We start from the raw sequence: 16,714 nt of genomic DNA on the forward strand, positions 1-16,714 counted from the left end.
TTAGGGTACTTGGAACTAGGGTTAGGGTTCCAATTGTAAGATTAGTTGGGAGGTTTTGTTAGATTTCGTAAAGGAAGGACTCCCCACCCTAGGGTCAGCATTCTTAGGCATAGGGTTACTGTGGTTAGAGTACTTGGAATTACAGTTAGGGTGCCTATGGATAGGGTTCCCCACCCTCAAGTTAGGGTGTCTCTGGATAGGGCTCTCTGCCCTAGGGTTAGGATGTCTATGCCTGCCGTAGTTGGAGTTAGAGTTAGGATCCCTTTAGTCTGGATATTTGAAGCCTTTGTTAGGGTTCATATGGGTAGGGCTTCCCACCCTAGGGTTACTGTTGGTACAGCTCCCTGCTTTAGGGTTCCTATGGGCAGGGTACTTGGAGCTCTGGTTGGGGGTTCCTACATTTAGGGCTCTCCACCCTAGGATTAGGGTTCCTGTGGGTCAGGTACTTGGAGCTCAGGTAGGGATCATATGGGTAGTGCACCTCTTGCTAGGAATAAGTTTCCTATGGGTAGGGCTCCCCATCCTAAAATTAGTTTAGATGATTAGGGTAGTTGGCGCTATAGTTAGGGATCCTAGGGGTAGGATCTTTGGAGCTAGGGTTAGGGTTCCCCTGGTTAAGCATCCCTGCACTAGGTTTAGGAGGCCTATGGGTATGAAGCTCCACACTAGCATTAGGGTTCCTATGGTTAGGATAGTGGCTTGTGGGTTAGAGTTCCTAGGGGTAGGGTACTTGGATTCTTGCCTTAGGGTTCCTATGGGTAAGGCACCTAGTGTTAGGGCTCCCAAGTGTAGGGTTCCCTGAATAGGGTAAGGGTTCCAGTGGCTAGGGTAGTTGGAACTAGGGTTAGCATGCCTATGGTTAGAATATCCAAAGCCTTTGTAAGGGTTCATATGGGTAGGGCTCCCCACCCCAGAGTCAAGGTTCCTATGGATTGGGTTCCCTGCACTTGGGTTAGGGTTCCTGTGGTTAGAGTACTTGAAACTAGGGCTAGGATGCCTATAAGCAGGGCTCGCCGCCTTAGGGTTCCTATGGGTAGGGCTCCCTGCCCTAAGGTTAGAGCTCCTATAATTAGGGTACTTGGAGCTGTAGATAGGGATCCTAGGGGTAGGCTCCTTGGGGCTATGGTTAGGGTTCCCATGGGTAGTGCTCTGCACAGTAGGTTTGTGATTCCTATGGGTACAAATCTCTGCATTAGGGTCAGGGTTCCTATGGTGAGAGTATTGGACCTAGGCTTAAGGTTTCTCCGGGTAAGACTGTTTGCCATAGGGTTCCTATGGTTAAGTTAGGTGGCTTTAGCTTTAGGGTTCATATGGGTAAGGCGCCATGCTGCAAGGTTAGCGCTCCTATGGCTAGGTCTCCCTGTCTTAGGGTTAGGGTTCTATTGTTTGGTTACTTGGAGTCAAGGTTAATGTTGCTATGACTAGTGTAGTAGGAGCTAGGGTTAGGTTGCCTATGGTAAGGGTATTTGCAGCTTTTGTTAGGGTACCTATAAGTAGGGCTCCCCAATTTAGGATTAGGGTTCCTATGGGTATGGCTCTCTGCCCTAGGTTTAGCAGTCTTATACCTACTGCCCTGGGCACTAGGGTTAGGGTTTCTATAATCAGGGTATTTGGAGCATTTATAAGGGTAGGGCTCCCCGCCTTAGGTGCAAGGTTCCTATGGATAGGGTTTCCCACCCTAGGCTTAAGGTTCCTATCATTAGGGCACGTGGCGTTAGGATTAGCATTCTTATGGCTAGGGCTCTCCGCCCTAGTGTAGGGTTCTTGGAGCAAGTGTTAGGATTCCTATGGATAGGTAATTAGAACTAGAGTTAGGGTTCCTATGGGTATGGCTCCCCACCTTAGGATTAGAGTTCTTATGAGTAATTTGCATTAGGGCTAGGGTTCCTATGAATTGGGGTCACCTCCCTAGAGTAGGGATCATGTGTGTTGGGCGCCCCAGCCTAGGATTAGGGATCCTATATATACAGCTGTCAGACCTAGGGCTAGGGTTCCTATGGGAAGGGTACTTGGAGCTCAGGCTAGTGTTCTCAGAGATGGCAGATGACAGAACAAGGAGCAATGGTCTCAAGTTGCAGTGGGGGAGGTCTAGGTTGGATATTAGGAAACACTATTTCACTAGGAGGGTGGTGAAGCACTGGAATGGGTTACCTAAGGAGGTGGTGGAATCTCCGTCCTTAGAGGTTTTTAAGGCCCAGCTTGACAAAGCCCTGGCGGGGATGATTTAGTTGGGGATTGGACCTGCTTTGACCAGGGGGTTGGACTAGATGACCTCCTGAGGTCTCTTCCAACCCTAATAGTCTATGATTCTAGGATTCCATGACAATGCAGCGGTGGTGGAAGTAGTGAGCTTCTCCTCACAACCCAGTGAAATCACTAAGAGCTGAGCTAGGTGATAGAGCTAGAGAATCCATATGTAGCATCCCACCTGAAGACAGACAGAGTGGTGAGAGATGATGTAGCAGCCCGGTGCCCCCTGCCCAAAAATCCTAGAGCTGTAATCACTATGAGCTGGGCTAGGTAGTCATGGTACCATGTGATCAGACCAGACATGACAGGTAGAGCAGCAAAATGGTCCAAAGGCAGAATTGCAGTTACAGGCAGAGACAGGGCGAAGGGTGGCACCTCTGGATTCTGGAATGTCACCGACCCCCAACAACAAACTGGGAGTAGAGTGTGGTGGCAGGCCGGGGAATGCGGTGTGTTGAATTCATTCAGTAGACATTCCCACTTGCAGGTGAGGAGACTAAAGCAAAGTAACCGTGGGGGGTGGGCATTTAACTTATTATTCACATACCGTCGATTCCTTGTTGCTGTGTTTTCCCAAATTAATGCTGTTCCCTCTCTCCTCACTAGATGTTGTCTTCTTTTGAAACACAGACTCAGTGCTGTGAGTGATGGTGCCATGAAGGGTGCCCAGGGGATATATTCAGCAATCCCAGTTTCTGGATGGAGGCTCAAGTTGGTTTGGTTTTGTAATTTCAAAATAGATATTGAACCCTCCCTTGTTGTTGCCAGCAATGCCTGGCAGTAAGGTTACACAGGATAAATAGTGTTATAATCCCACACTACACTCCCTCAGTGCAAAATGGAGCCGCTGCCCAGGCAAACAGAGAGCTGTGTAGATGGCAAAGGTGGCTTGCTTGTTTGTTGACCTGAGGCCTGCATTACCCTCTCTATGCAAACAGCATGTCGTAAGCGATCCAGTGGAAACAAGGAGCATACCATCAGGAGCAGCAGTATCCCTGAGACAGGGACTAAAATCCAGTGGTAAAAATGTCCATCCAGCATTAATTCCCAGTGGAGTGAACCAGAGCATGCAGAGCATGGGAGAGGACCTGCTACCATGGTATGGGACCCAGCCCTGCTCCAGGGGGAGAGAGGGCCTTGGAAAAAGATGTGCTGGATCTAATCATTGTTGTCTGTGGATGTCCTGCATATGCCTTTCTTCATATTAAATGAGAGTCATTGTCTTTCTAGGGCCAGATCAAGTCTTTTGCCACGTAGTAGGGTGTGTTGGGCAAGGAGGGACTGACAGGGCCATGGGAGCATGTGGTGGAATTCCCTCTGGGGCTCTGCAGCATGCATACCCGAGCAGTAGCTCTGCTCCTGTTTGGAAGAGTGCAGCATGCATTCCCCATGCAGTGGGAGAAACAGTGCGGGTAGAGAAAAGTCTTAGCTAAACAAATAGACTGAAATTCTCTACCTGCTGGATACCAGATGACGGGAGGAAGATGTGCAGCTGGGGACTGTCTTGATGTGTTCCCCCACTGTGGACGTCAGGGCTAAAGGGAATGGGTAGACACTATAATAAAGGAGGAATGTCTGTAGCAAGCCAGAGTGAGTTTGGTGGGACTGAACTGTCAATGGAGGAAAGTGTCTTCTGTTCATCCCATTCTGTCACTCATACAGCTCTTTGAGGCAACTGGCCAGTTTAAGCTGTATTGCTAACTAATCTCCTGCTAAAATGTTCACCAGTGTGTCAGTACATTTCATAGTCAATTGCTTGACCACACTTTGGTTAGTAATGAAATATACTCAAGGACCAAATAACCAATATCAGTCAGGTTTATTGCTATGCTAAAAGTCAGTGATGTCTAGTACAGGGAAGAAAGGTTCAGTATGATACCAATTTCTGGGAAGCCATCTTGTGCTGCGCTGTTAAAGGCACTTTACCGGGAAGGTGTCCTCCTCAAGTCACACCTCCAAAGCTATCCTTTTTATACCCAACTTGTTTACAAGTCAAAAGGTACTGTATGCATCATCTGAGGCTAGGCAAGGACTCTTTACCTTGTTTTCTGGTACCAACGGTGAACCCCGTAGTTCTTTGTTCTGAACACATGTATTCCAGGCACCAAGAGTGTGAAGGCACCTCCTAGGCAGGTAGCAGGACAGAACACTTGTATCTTCAGCCTGTCAGTTTTCCTGTCTGCTTAAGCCAAAGCTTACTTCAGCTAATGCAAGGGGTTATGGGTAAGGCTGCATATCTGTCACAGACATCACGGAATCCATGACTTTCCGTGACCTCCATGACTTCTGCAGTGGCTGGTGCGACTGGTTCTGGGGCTGCCTGAGCACTCAGGCATCCCCTGGGCCAGCAGCAGTTTGGGTGTGGGAGGGGTCTCAGGACTGGGGCAGGGGGTTGAGGTGCGGGGCAGTGCTTACCTCGGGGGGGTGGGGGCTCACTGGAAGCGGCTGGCATATCTCTGCAGCTCCTAGGTGGAGGGGCGAGGAGGCTCTGTGTGCTGCCCCTACCTGTAGGCACCACCTCTGCAACTCCCATTGGCTATGGTTCTCGGCCAATGGGAGCTGTGGCGCCGGCTCTCGTGGCAGGGGCAGTGCGTGGAGCCCCTCTGGCCTTCTCTCCCCCTAGGAGCTGCAGGGACATACCGGCCGCTTCTGGGAGCTGCACAGAGCTGGGTAGGGAGCCTGCCAGCCCTGCCAACCCTTCCCCTCCTCCCCAGCACCAGCGGTGGTCCCGGGCCATGCACTGCCATCTGTCCCCCACCCCAGCACCAGCATGGGTCCCGGGCCGTGCGCTGCCGCCTGTCCCATACCCTGCACCAGCGAGGGTCCTGGGTCACCCCCCCAGAGCAGCACCCCTGGACCCGCAGCACCCCTGGATCACCCCCCCAGAGCAGCCCTGGCCCAAGTTTTAGTTAGGGGTATATAGTACAAATCATGGACAAGCCACAGGCCATGAATTTTTTGTTTACTGCCCGTGACCTGTATATGACTTTTTAGTAAAAATACCTGTGACTAAAACTTAGCCTTAGTTATGAGATACTTAGCATAAGGAGAACAGAATTATAGATGGACATGGCCCGTTCAGGCCATACAACTGCTACAAATAAATATACACAATATGATATGTTGATAGGGTTCTTAACGCATATTAATGTGTGTGGTGTGAATAATACATATTGATAATGTGATATCTATTAACCAACCATACACTGGTCAATGTGTAGTGGTCTGGGTGGGAAAACAAGAGGTGGAGGGGAAGGGTTATAACCCATATCCCTTATACCTGCCCTGTGGCATATGGTGTAGCCTTTTATTTTGCTTAAAGTGAATTTAGAGATGTTGTATTACACCACCATGTGTTTGGCTCTGGTTGCTACAGTTTCAAGCTCAACAGAGTGAAATTGCCTCTGGTGCTTTTCTCAGATTTGGAGGCTTTAGGAATACACAAAGTCCAAGGATAATGACCACAGACACAATCACCAGTACAAAGCCTTATCTGTACTACAAATTTTATTAAGCAATAAGTAAAGTTACAATTACCCATGCATATAAAAATCCTAAAAAAACCTATGTAATAATTATCAGTGTAGTCATACTCACATCCTCAAAGATATTCTAGGGTCTGATGGACCTCTCACAAATCATCATCAGTAGAGGGATAGTTCCTGCTGGGGTTTTTCCTGTGGCTATTCCCGCTTTTACCCAATCGGCGAATCCTTTATATATTGTAATTCTAACTATACCTAACACCTTATGCATATGCACAAAGGTGTCAGCCCATTTTCCCTTAATTGTACTTCCACACCTCATGGGGGTGCTCCATTTTTCATAGGTTGTTCATAGTTCCTCTTATTCTTATTAGCATTTATGCACATGTACCCTGTGGTCAGACAGACATTTAAAGATGTTACAATCAGGTGTCTTGCGGTTTTGGACAATACATTGCAGTCTATTGCAATCCATTTTTCTGTAACATCACCTATTGGCACATCTTATGCAATAACTTTGTGACTTTACGGGCATCGGGTTATTCCTAGGTCACTCACTCATGTCAAGCATTCTTAAGCCTATGGCCTAGTTTGGCTAAGATAAAAATCTTACAGGTCTCATCCTGTAGGCCTTGCGTTTCAGCCATGCTTTACCTAATACACACTCATTACTCCTAAATGCTTGTCAATCCCTATACTTTTATAATCCTACAATTTAAACCTGTTTAGCATACAGTGATTATATATGAAATAGCGTAAGAGTAGACCATAGCATCATGTAATAGAATGATAAATGGATGATAAAATGAAATAATTGGCTACAATGATTTTAGATTTCCCAATAGGAAAGCTCAACAAACATGAAAACAGACCTGAATGCTCATTAACTTTGTCTAAGTTAAGATACCAGAATCTGATCCTGATGTAAAAAAATCCAAAAAATCTTTTATATTTATGTTGTCTCCATAAGATACCAAGTACGCAATACAAAATTTGCAAGGGCATTTTATTAATGCAAAAATTGCTGAATAATTTTATCATGGGCCTTAAGGTTCTTTTACAGTAAAAGTTTATGATCTGCAAACACAATATTTTTGGATGCTTCCTAAATATTTGTTGAAAACATATGTAAACCTAATAAATACAAGTTCATGGGGGGACTGGGTGGAGGAGAAATGAGAGAAAGAAAAGAATCCAGCAAGTAAAAACTTGTTCTTCCTTCTCCATCTGAGAAAAGTTCTGCTTGCTCACTATTTCTTTTTTTAAAACCCAGACACTTTCCAGAGATGCTGCTTTGTTAATGTGGTGTCACCATCATTGAAAGGCTTAACTGGCTTAAAAAGATGTATAAAACATAACGGCAAGAGAGTGGAGAGTCTCTAAAAGTCCGCACAAGTGAAAATTTTAGGTCCCAACATTTATTTTATTCATTAACTGAAAAATTAGTAATTGACAATATAAATTTCTGTGCCTGTTTCATTATTGTGCCTTTAAAAGTTTTTTGCCAATCTCTATGGAAGTAACATGGCACCTAGTGTGTGCTACGGAAGAGCAATTCTAAATGTTTTGGAGCGGCCTCTGGCTTTTGGGGACATCCCAGATAAAAGCTGGAACATGTGGGGAAGGTAAAATGACTGAAGGAGAAATAACTGAGAGAACCTGTTGGAGAGAGAGAGTTGTGACGGGACTGGCTTGGCAGCATGCTGACTAACAGCCAGGCCTTGGGCAGCAATAAGGGAAGGGACTGCTAATTTCTTGGACCCCAAGGCTGCGACTATCCAGAGGCAGACTGGCAGAGCAGTGATCATTACCAGGATTCCCGGTGATAAAGCTGCCAGTGAATAACCCAGAACTGAAGGCATTCAGGACACCGCCACTCAGTTGGGAAACTTTACATCTTACATGAGGATCTAGTAGAAGCCTTTTATAAAGACTGCTTTTCTAGGGACTCAGATAATGTATTAGTATGATCTGAATTACCAAACTGGGGCAAAGAGATGATAGGCCTTCTTATGCAGATTATCTGTGATTTGTTATTACACGTGCGGTATACATCATTAGCTATTTTGTTTGAGAAGAAATCTCAATTGCTTATAGGCTAAAAATTCCTATATATATATATATATATATGTTTGATTTGCTTGTAAATATAGGTCAATCAAAGTTCAGGGATGGTCACTGACACCTGGTGGTCTGTAGGAGAGCCTGCTGCAGCCCACCGTAAGCACTGATGCGTCCAGTGACTCCTCAATTATTTTATAGTCGGGTTGACGATTTTCCCCATGAAGATTGTGCTGAGGGTGGCTTTATCAACAATCATCACCACAAAGGGCCTGTTGAATTTAATGGTAATTGAAGGACGAAGAAGTTTGCTAACTACTATTGCAGTGGCTGCTGCTGCCTCGGTGCCATTCTCATGAACATTCAACACGGCCTTGTGAATAGCCTGCAAGGAAATGAGGCAAATGTTACAGCGTGAGTACAGGACCATGAACAGCAGCTGAAATTGAACTTGCTGTGTTAGGAAATGGGAAGAATACAAACAGGATTGGTACAGCCCAATGAACCCAACTCCACTGAGTGGCAAATCTCCCCTGGACTTCAAGAGACTTTTCCCTGTGTCCGGACTCCAGGATCAGACCCAGCAATATTAAGAGGCTGTTGCAGTTATTTCTCAATTGCAGTTCCACTGAGAAGAAAGATAGGCCTGCATGGATCAAGTCAGCTGCCCTTCTCCGCACAAGAGAGGTTTTTTTTTCTATCAATGATTACTATCAGCAATTCCTCCTTAACATTACAAACAGTCAGTACGTTTAGACAGTACAAAGCCGTGTTCCAGCAGAAATGTCCAGGCCAACAATGATCAAGAATCCATGGCCCTGAGCCCCAGAATTATTTTCTTCGGTGCAGCTTTTGTGTCATACTGTGCATTGATACTGCTGAACCTTAGTTACTCCAAACCTTAACTGGGTTCTTTACAGAGGTGGGGTGGAACCTCACTTAGAATGTCCTTATTGTCCCTAATGTGACTTAGATGATAATATTTCAATGCTAAGCTAGGGTCAGATTCTGATGACCTTACCTCTTTTGAGCTGTAGCCTATTACCCACAGTTAAATCCTGGCTCCATTGAAGTCAAGGGCATCGCTCTCATTGACTTCAGTGGGGCCAGGATTTCACCCATCTTCTCATTGGAATCTGAGGCAATGCTTGAGGAAAAAGGGTGACTAAGGGTATCACAACCTAGCCCTGGATTTGGAAGAGATTGTCACTGCTGCTATGGAGCCATTCTAGTCTGGGGGCAAGGAATAGTTAAAGCCATTCTTGTGCCTGTGCCCATTCCTAATGTACTTGCTGCTCCCGAGGACCATTTCCTTTTATAACAACCTTCAGAAACTACAGGTGAAGCCTTGTGCTTTCTGTAATGAGCCTGTTTGTGCCCCAGTCTAGAGAAAACTGATTGAGTGCCAGCAGCTACTGAGGTCAGTAAGAGTTCTGCCAGTGGCTTTAGTGGGAACAGAATCGAGCCCGTAAATAGTCTCGGATGTAAACTTTATAATCACAGGTACAGACAAATCCTGTTAACAAAACCATTTGTTCACTAACTTACTTTTGAAACATGCAGGTTGGACGTCCCAGCAATTCCAGACAGATCAGCGTGGCTAGAAAACACATCAGTAATACCCATTTTCTCAAACAGGACTTTCACATCGTAGGACCCCGAAATAGAAAACTTTGGAATGTACAGATTAATACTCCTGTCAACAAAGAACACAACATGATGGTGGAACATTGCACTCAGTTAATACTACGGAGTACCTGCAATTTAATGACACTGCCCGGTGCTTTTTTGATTCCTGAGGCATCTGCATTCTCTGTGTGATTTGTGTGTCTGAGTGAGGATTGAGCACCTAGAAGGGTCTAGGTGAGCCTTTTGTACATGCCTGGATGCTCCTGAACAGATGTGGTTGGACCATTGAACAAATGAACTTCTCCTGAGTCCATAACTTCATTTCAGAGCCCTGACATGTACCTTCCAACAGACTTCTGTGGGAACAGGAACGGTTGGAGGGACAAGGAGATGGTGGAGTGGGGTCAGAGATTAGGGTAAGGAGGTTGGAGTCAGTGGCACCAGGCAGTTAATAAATCTCATTAGCAACATGAAAGAAGTAGGAGCTTTCAAACATTCAACTGGCAACAAGATCAGTACTTGTTGTAGTCCTAGGACCTGACAGACTTGTTCAGATCAGTGGCCTGGCTAGAGTCCTAAGGGACCAGCAGCTGGGATGCTGCAGCCTGTGCTGTCAGAAGAGCTGGAGCTGTACATTCTGTGATGCTCTCCTCTAAGGTAGCTGGGGGATCATTTGAGAACTCTACTTACTCAACATGGAGAATACTGAACTCTGATACCTGCGTTAATATTTTGCCTTGCTCTGGAATTCTCTCCTAAATTACCATCAACCATCTATCCGTACAATGGTGGACAAAGGGTTACCTTTTTTGAAGTAATTTCTCCCATTTACACACAGTTTCTTTCAAGAGAGCAGCCTCCAACTGCTTCATCTTCCCTTCGTCAGGCAGAATAAATAATGCTTTGGCATTTCCATTGTACGGTATCTGCACCAGCCAGCACGACAGCTGGTTATCATAGTGGCTTTCATAGTCGGTATCCCGGCGCATCATACGGACTTTAACGGAGGTTTTCTCATCCACCAAAAAATCCTCCTCGAGGGTGTGGAAAGGATCGAAAGGATTTTCCCAGGAGGCTTATCATCAAAAGCAAAGAGAATGCAATTTAATAGTGGAGGGAGAGAGGAATTTGTTGGCAGAAATCGGACTCATTCAAAGGGAAGAAGCTCATAGGTGGGGGTAACTCCAAGTTTAGTATTATGAAGCGATGTCTGTTTTGCAGGCGAGCGGCAGCAGCATCACTGATGTGCTGGAGTTTGGGGTAAATGGGTTATTAGTCAAGATGAAAACCACTAAGTGAAATGAACAAATGTTGTTGGTTTTCTTTAAAGCATTATTGTGGAGAGAAGAATAGGTCCCTTAAATATTTATTCTGATGTAATGCTGGGGCCCCCCCAAACTATTCCAAATCAAACTGTTGCTACCTAGAGATGTCAAACCAAATATTGTCTTTATGCTTCTTACCCCTAGGAGCCAACAGGCACAGAACCACACTGGGTGAAGGCACAATCCCACTTGCAGCTCCAGGGACCAAGAGCCAAGAGCGAATGCTGCACCATTCCTGAGAATGGGCTCCCCTCTCCACAACCAGCAATGCCCCTCCCATTGCTGACTGGTGCGGAGCAGAGCAAAGCTATACCCTGCTCCACTCAGCTGGCTTGTGTTCCACTAGTGATGCAAAGAGGCAACAGCCCTTGGGCTTCCCATATTGCTAGGAGTGCGGGAAATGCACATATTGTTTCATACATGCAGTAGAAACTGACCTGAGAATAACAAATAAAATAAGGACTGTAAATATTCCACCTCCCTTGCAGAACAACATTTTCACCAAGGTTTAGCAGTGGACTGGAAATCAGAATCAAGTCACTTCTTGTTTTAATTCTTTATTAGGAAGAATTTACCTAGCAGGTGCCTCAAATAAAACAGCTATTAAAATGATTTCTTGTAGCTGTTTTATACTCAGTAGGTACCTAAAACACAATAAATGAACATGACTGCTCGGATAGAGTTTAAGGCCAGAAGGGACCATTTGATCATCTAGTCTGACCTCCTGCACAACCCAGGCTTTGGAATATCATCTGGTGACCCCTGCATTGCATCTGTTCTTGATTAGAAGACATAAGAGATGGAGAATCCACCACTTCCCTTGGTAGTTTGTGACACTGGTTAATCACCCTCATTGTTAAAAAATATTTCTAATTTGAATTTGTCTTGCTTTGATTTCTGCCAATTGGTTTTTGTTATTTCTTTTCTACCCTTCCAAAGTCTCTTCCAACTAAGAATCTTAAAGGAATTTTAAACTATTGGATCCCTCTTTTATGGTACATCAAATAAATGTTTTTTGTCCTTACCTTCAAGGCCCTGCACAATTTAGTCCAGTTCTAGCGCTGCGCTCTATTATATAATGACAGTTTCTCTTAATTTATAGAAAAAGCAGCAACAACGTTTTCTTTGCTTTAGATCAAAATCAGCCATTCAAAGATTATAATTTAAATAAATACCCATTTGGGCTCCATGCCTTACCTTTGAAATAAATGTAGTTAACAAGAACCATTATAGTGTTTGGATCAAGATAGCCGACTAGTTCCGGAATTTTCCCCCGGGTTTTCTTCTCTACATAACCATTGATCTTTTTCGCAGCCTCTTTTGAATTATGGAAATCAGTAGAAAAATATTCTGTTTCATAAAAGGTTTTGACGTCTTGTAAAAACTTCTCTAGTGCTTTAAACTCGGTCGCTATGAAAAGGGCATTTCCCATACTTGTCTGGATCTTATTGTTAGGACAATTCATCATGTGGATGTGATGATGGAAACTTTCATGTATCTCCTCCTCCTGAATCTCTGTCAGGCTAAAGCCCATTCCTTCAAAAATCTGAGTCCGAGTGGCCGATTTAGCACCCATTGCCAGCATTGCAAAGGCAGTGGCAATGCTCACGGGAGAGAAGAACACATTCTTGTCTGCTTCTGCTAATATAGCCTGCTTATAGAATCTAAATGTAAAGTCCGCATAGCTAGTACCTTGTTTGACACAGGCCTGGTTCAGCAATGCATGCTCTTCCGTGTGATTTGTATCTTTATGGTCATCCTCGCAGGTGGGGTGATGAGGAAAGTGATGGCAATGGACAAGAGCACAAAGAGCAGCAAGTAACAAACACACAGCAAGGGCGGAATTCATTTTCCTTTCAAATTATTCTGTCACAAAATAGAATCAAACAATTAAAGGGGCAAAATTAATAGTGACTTTGGTAGCAATTAATGGCTAGTCGTTTGCATTAGTTGTCATAATAATTATTAATAAAATGTATATAAAAATAATGCAAAAAACAAAGGAACATGGCATATATAATGTGACTATACATGATTATAAATCCCACTAAGGGATAATTTGGTTTAGTTTACTAATATGTCAGTTATAATAAAGATTGCAATATGCCTCGGCTGTTTAGGATATGTGTTGTGTTCTTCTCCAGCAAAATTCTGCAGCTAGTCTGTGTAGGGTCAGTAGTAACAGTGATATCATTTTTTCCACCATAACTATGTCTCACTATTCACTGGACACAATTAGAAAGTTTAAGAGACCTAGCAGGAGTTGGAGCAGCAGCTCTTTAGCTCCCTCTAGTGGTGACGTGGGAGAATTGAGGGAATCTGCTGCCTGACTAATTTGCATATACCACTCTGACTCTCCCTATAGTAGTGGTTCTCAAACTTTTGTACTGGTGACACCTTTCACACAGCAAGCCTCTGAGTGCAACTCCCCCCTCCCCTTATAAATTAAAAACACTTTTAAAATATTTAACACTACTATAAATGCTGGAGGTGAAGCAGGGTTTGGGGTGGAGGCTGACAGCTTGCCACCCCCACAAATAATAACCTCATGACATCCTGAGGGGTCACGACCCTATAGGAAAACTGAGTGGCTCCCTACCTGTCAGCAGGTATCAATCTGTGATAAATGTGCTGGGTAATTGCAGGTATATGAAAAAGGAGGTAAGTGTGAAAACATGGGGAAGTGGAGTTATCCACTGGGCCACTCTTAGCTGGGCAATGGGTCCAGATTGGGTAGCCATGCCCAGATGGGTAAGAGGAACACAAAGTCTTACCTTAGAGAAAGGGGGTTTCTTTTGAGTCCACAGGACCTAGGCGCAAGGACTGAGCTGAGCAGTGCAATGACAGCAGCAGCAGCAACCGGTGGGGCACTTGCAGGCTAGAGCAAGTCCCCAGCTGAGAGGAGCCCCTGCACCCCCCTGACTGAGGTGGAGGGTGGCCTGGATTTGCAAGGGAGGCCCAGGTGGAGATATACCTATCTCATAGAACTGGAAGGGACCCCGAAGGGTCATCGAGTCTAGCCCCCTGCCTTTACTAGCAGGACTAATTTTGCCCCAGATCCCTAAGTGGCCCCCTCAAGGATTGAACTCACAACCCTGGATTTAGCAGGCCAATGCTCAAACCACTGAGGGTCTTGACCACCAACCCAATTCCCTATTACTTTAATACCTTGTTGGTCTTGTCATTTGTTTATTTGTGTACCCTACATAAAATTTGGTTGTGTTCCCAAGTTTACCAGACTGCAAGCTGCTTGCCGGAGGGGAAGGTAACTGCCATGAAAGATGACCAGGGGTTACATTTTAAATGTTCAAAAGTCAGAGCATGGCCCTGAGTGGTGATTTACCCCAACCCTATTTATTTATTTTAAATGGAACCCCATTTTTAGCCCAGCAGAAAGTCAGATTCCCTATGTAATCACACCCCTGTGTGTTTGGGGATACACCAAATAACTTCCAAGTATAAAGGGAGGTTGTCCCCTTTTTTTTTTAATATTTGTTGTTTCATATTCGCTGCCATCCCCCAATGCTTAATCTTTAATCAGCTCTATCAGTGATGCAGTTACATACGCTAATAACTACAACCCCAGCAGCACAGAAGAACAGCTCTCACTTATTGTATTTAACCTGGAGGGGATAAGTCATGGCCAGCATTTTAACCTGCGTTTTTCTAATTATCTGAGAGGTAGCACACTAGTTCCAGAAGCACTTTTTCTTTTGTCTGCCTGAGTCAACAACCTCCCCCTGTCTACTTCCCATAGCTGAGCAAAGTTTAATTCAATGTTTTAGAAAGCTTGCTAAGTACAGAATATATGCTGCCTATAGCGAATTTATACCAGGCAGGGTTGAAGACCCCGTTTTCTATTTCTGTTGTACTGCAAAGATGTCATCAATTTCCATTTCCTTTTCTCATAGAAATTTTAATTTGTATTTTTGTCAAAATTTTGACATTGGAAAAATTTTGGCCAGCACCTTTTTTATTAGTTCCCCCCCGCCCCCAGGATGGGTGAAATGTCTCAACTGAAGAGATCAAAAAGGTGTGTTATACAACCTAGCAACATTTATATAATAGCCATAGCAATGACCTTTTCCCTTGGAAAAGCTGGGATGGCATCTTTAGCCCCAGATCTGAGTCCAGAAATTAAAATGGTGCTAGACTTTATTTCCCTGAGATTGGGTTGTCTCTGGGAGTAAAAAGAGAAACTAAATTCAGAAACAATGGCATTTTTCTTCCCTCCTCTCTACTCCCAAATTCTAATAGTAGGGTCTGCAACTAGACATTCAATTATCTGTTCTAGGCTATTTTGAGTTTAGTCACCAGGAAAATGTAGCAATGTACTGCATTTTAAATGTTTTCTCCCATTTCCCAGAATGCATTCATCTCCCCCCCAATGAATGTGTCTTGGTAGACTATGCCATTGTGAAAGACACAGAAAGGGTGACCTAGCACAAAGGGGCACCTCAACAGCTTCCTAGTTGATTGGGCACTTTAATGGCTCCTCGTGGCTTCAAAGACATTTTATTCTAAGGGCTGGGCTCCCAAAGCTGCGCAGCAGGGATTGATTTAGCGGGTCTAGTGAAGACTTGCTAAAGTGTCTCACATCGACTCCGCGCTGTGAAGACACTGGGGTAAGTTGACCTAAGCTACATCGACTGCAGCTATGTTATTCACGTAGCTGGAGTAGCGTAACTTAGGACAACTTACCCCCATAGTGAAGACAAGCCCTAATTTTAGTCTGAGTACACCTCCACTAGAACAGCAGGGTTTGCTGGTCCCTTGGATGTTTGCTTCAGTCCTATTTGAGAGTAATGAATCAATTGTAACAGCTACAGGGAACAAAGTCACAAATATGTGAATGATATAATCCTAGCACCAAAATAGCAAAAAACACAAATAACATCAATTCAAAGTCTCTAAGGAAAAATGAATACAGAACTGTACTTACATCGTCGAAGGGATCCTGCTGTGTTCATCTGATCTGGATTGCTCCTTGCATCACTATTTATATTGCTAAGCAGTACCCAGATGAATTTCCACTATTACACATTAAACAGGTTAAAGAAAAATGATCAGTGAGAGCACAGAGTAAATACTGATGGCCTGAAGGGGACTGAACCTGGGTGAGTGCCCTAGTCACTGGGGTAAAAGTTATAAGGGGAAGGACTATTTCTCTTTTGGCTGCTTTGTGAATCATGAATGGCACCAAACGTAAGGCGTTAGAACCTGGATCTTAAGAGCCTGGGGACAGTTGATGTTCCCACACCAGTAAGAGGCCATGCAAAGCAACATCCATGGAGCAATGTGGAGATTAGGTGCCATAGGAAGTACCACCCAAAGGGTCCAGAGGGACAGCAGCCTGTGACCCTCTGCTTGGCCCATGTGCACTATTTAACCCTGAAGGGTGCCCAAGGAAGCTGTCTGGGCAGCCACGTACAGTTCTGACTTGCTGTGACTTCAGACTGCACCTTGCTTTCTGATCTCTGTCTTCTGACCCCAGCCTGACTCTGGCCCCCTGATTCCAGCCTGGTTGTGCCTCTGATCTCCAGTCACTGACCCCGGCCTCATGCTGACCCTGACACATGCTTATCAATCCTGGTGATTATGCCAATCCTTGCTCACTGTCTATTGCCTCATGGCTGTCCTTGACTTGTGGACACCAGCTCAGCAGTGACTATTAGGCCAGACCACCTTTACCCAACTCCCTTACACCAAAGTCCCCTTGTGAATCCAGCCTGGAAAAAAAAAATCCTCAAACCTATTAGGTGAAGGTGTGTAAAATTCACAAATAGTTTTGGATAGGCTGCAACTGCATTTTTCAGCAAATAAACTATTCATTCGAAAAAAATTATCCACCTTTATTGATATCTTTCTGGTGTTAGGGTAGCCAGACAAAGTACAATGTTCTGATATAAGTGTGGGCTCAACATATCATCTCCTTCATTAAAGATGTGATGCATGCATGTTACA

General features: G+C 44.6%; 1 protein-coding gene across 1 annotated transcript; it reads right to left on the reverse strand.

Moving 5' to 3' along the window:
- Positions 1-5,739: 5,739 nt before the first annotated feature.
- Positions 5,740-15,802, reverse strand: LOC101933012 (alpha-1-antitrypsin-like). Its single transcript, XM_008165761.4, has 5 exons — positions 15,693-15,802; positions 11,948-12,616; positions 10,230-10,500; positions 9,345-9,492; positions 5,740-8,181 (listed from the first exon to the last, which is right to left on the reverse strand). The coding sequence occupies exons 2-5, from the start codon at positions 12,597-12,599 to the stop codon at positions 7,987-7,989; spliced, it is 1,266 nt and encodes a 421-aa protein (XP_008163983.1). The 5' UTR covers positions 12,600-12,616; positions 15,693-15,802; the 3' UTR covers positions 5,740-7,986.
- Between the last annotated feature and the right edge of the window lie 912 nt (positions 15,803-16,714).

The sequence above is a fragment of the Chrysemys picta genome, chromosome 4 (genome assembly GCF_011386835.1).
Source record: "Chrysemys picta bellii isolate R12L10 chromosome 4, ASM1138683v2, whole genome shotgun sequence".
Lineage (NCBI taxonomy): Eukaryota > Metazoa > Chordata > Testudines > Emydidae > Chrysemys > Chrysemys picta.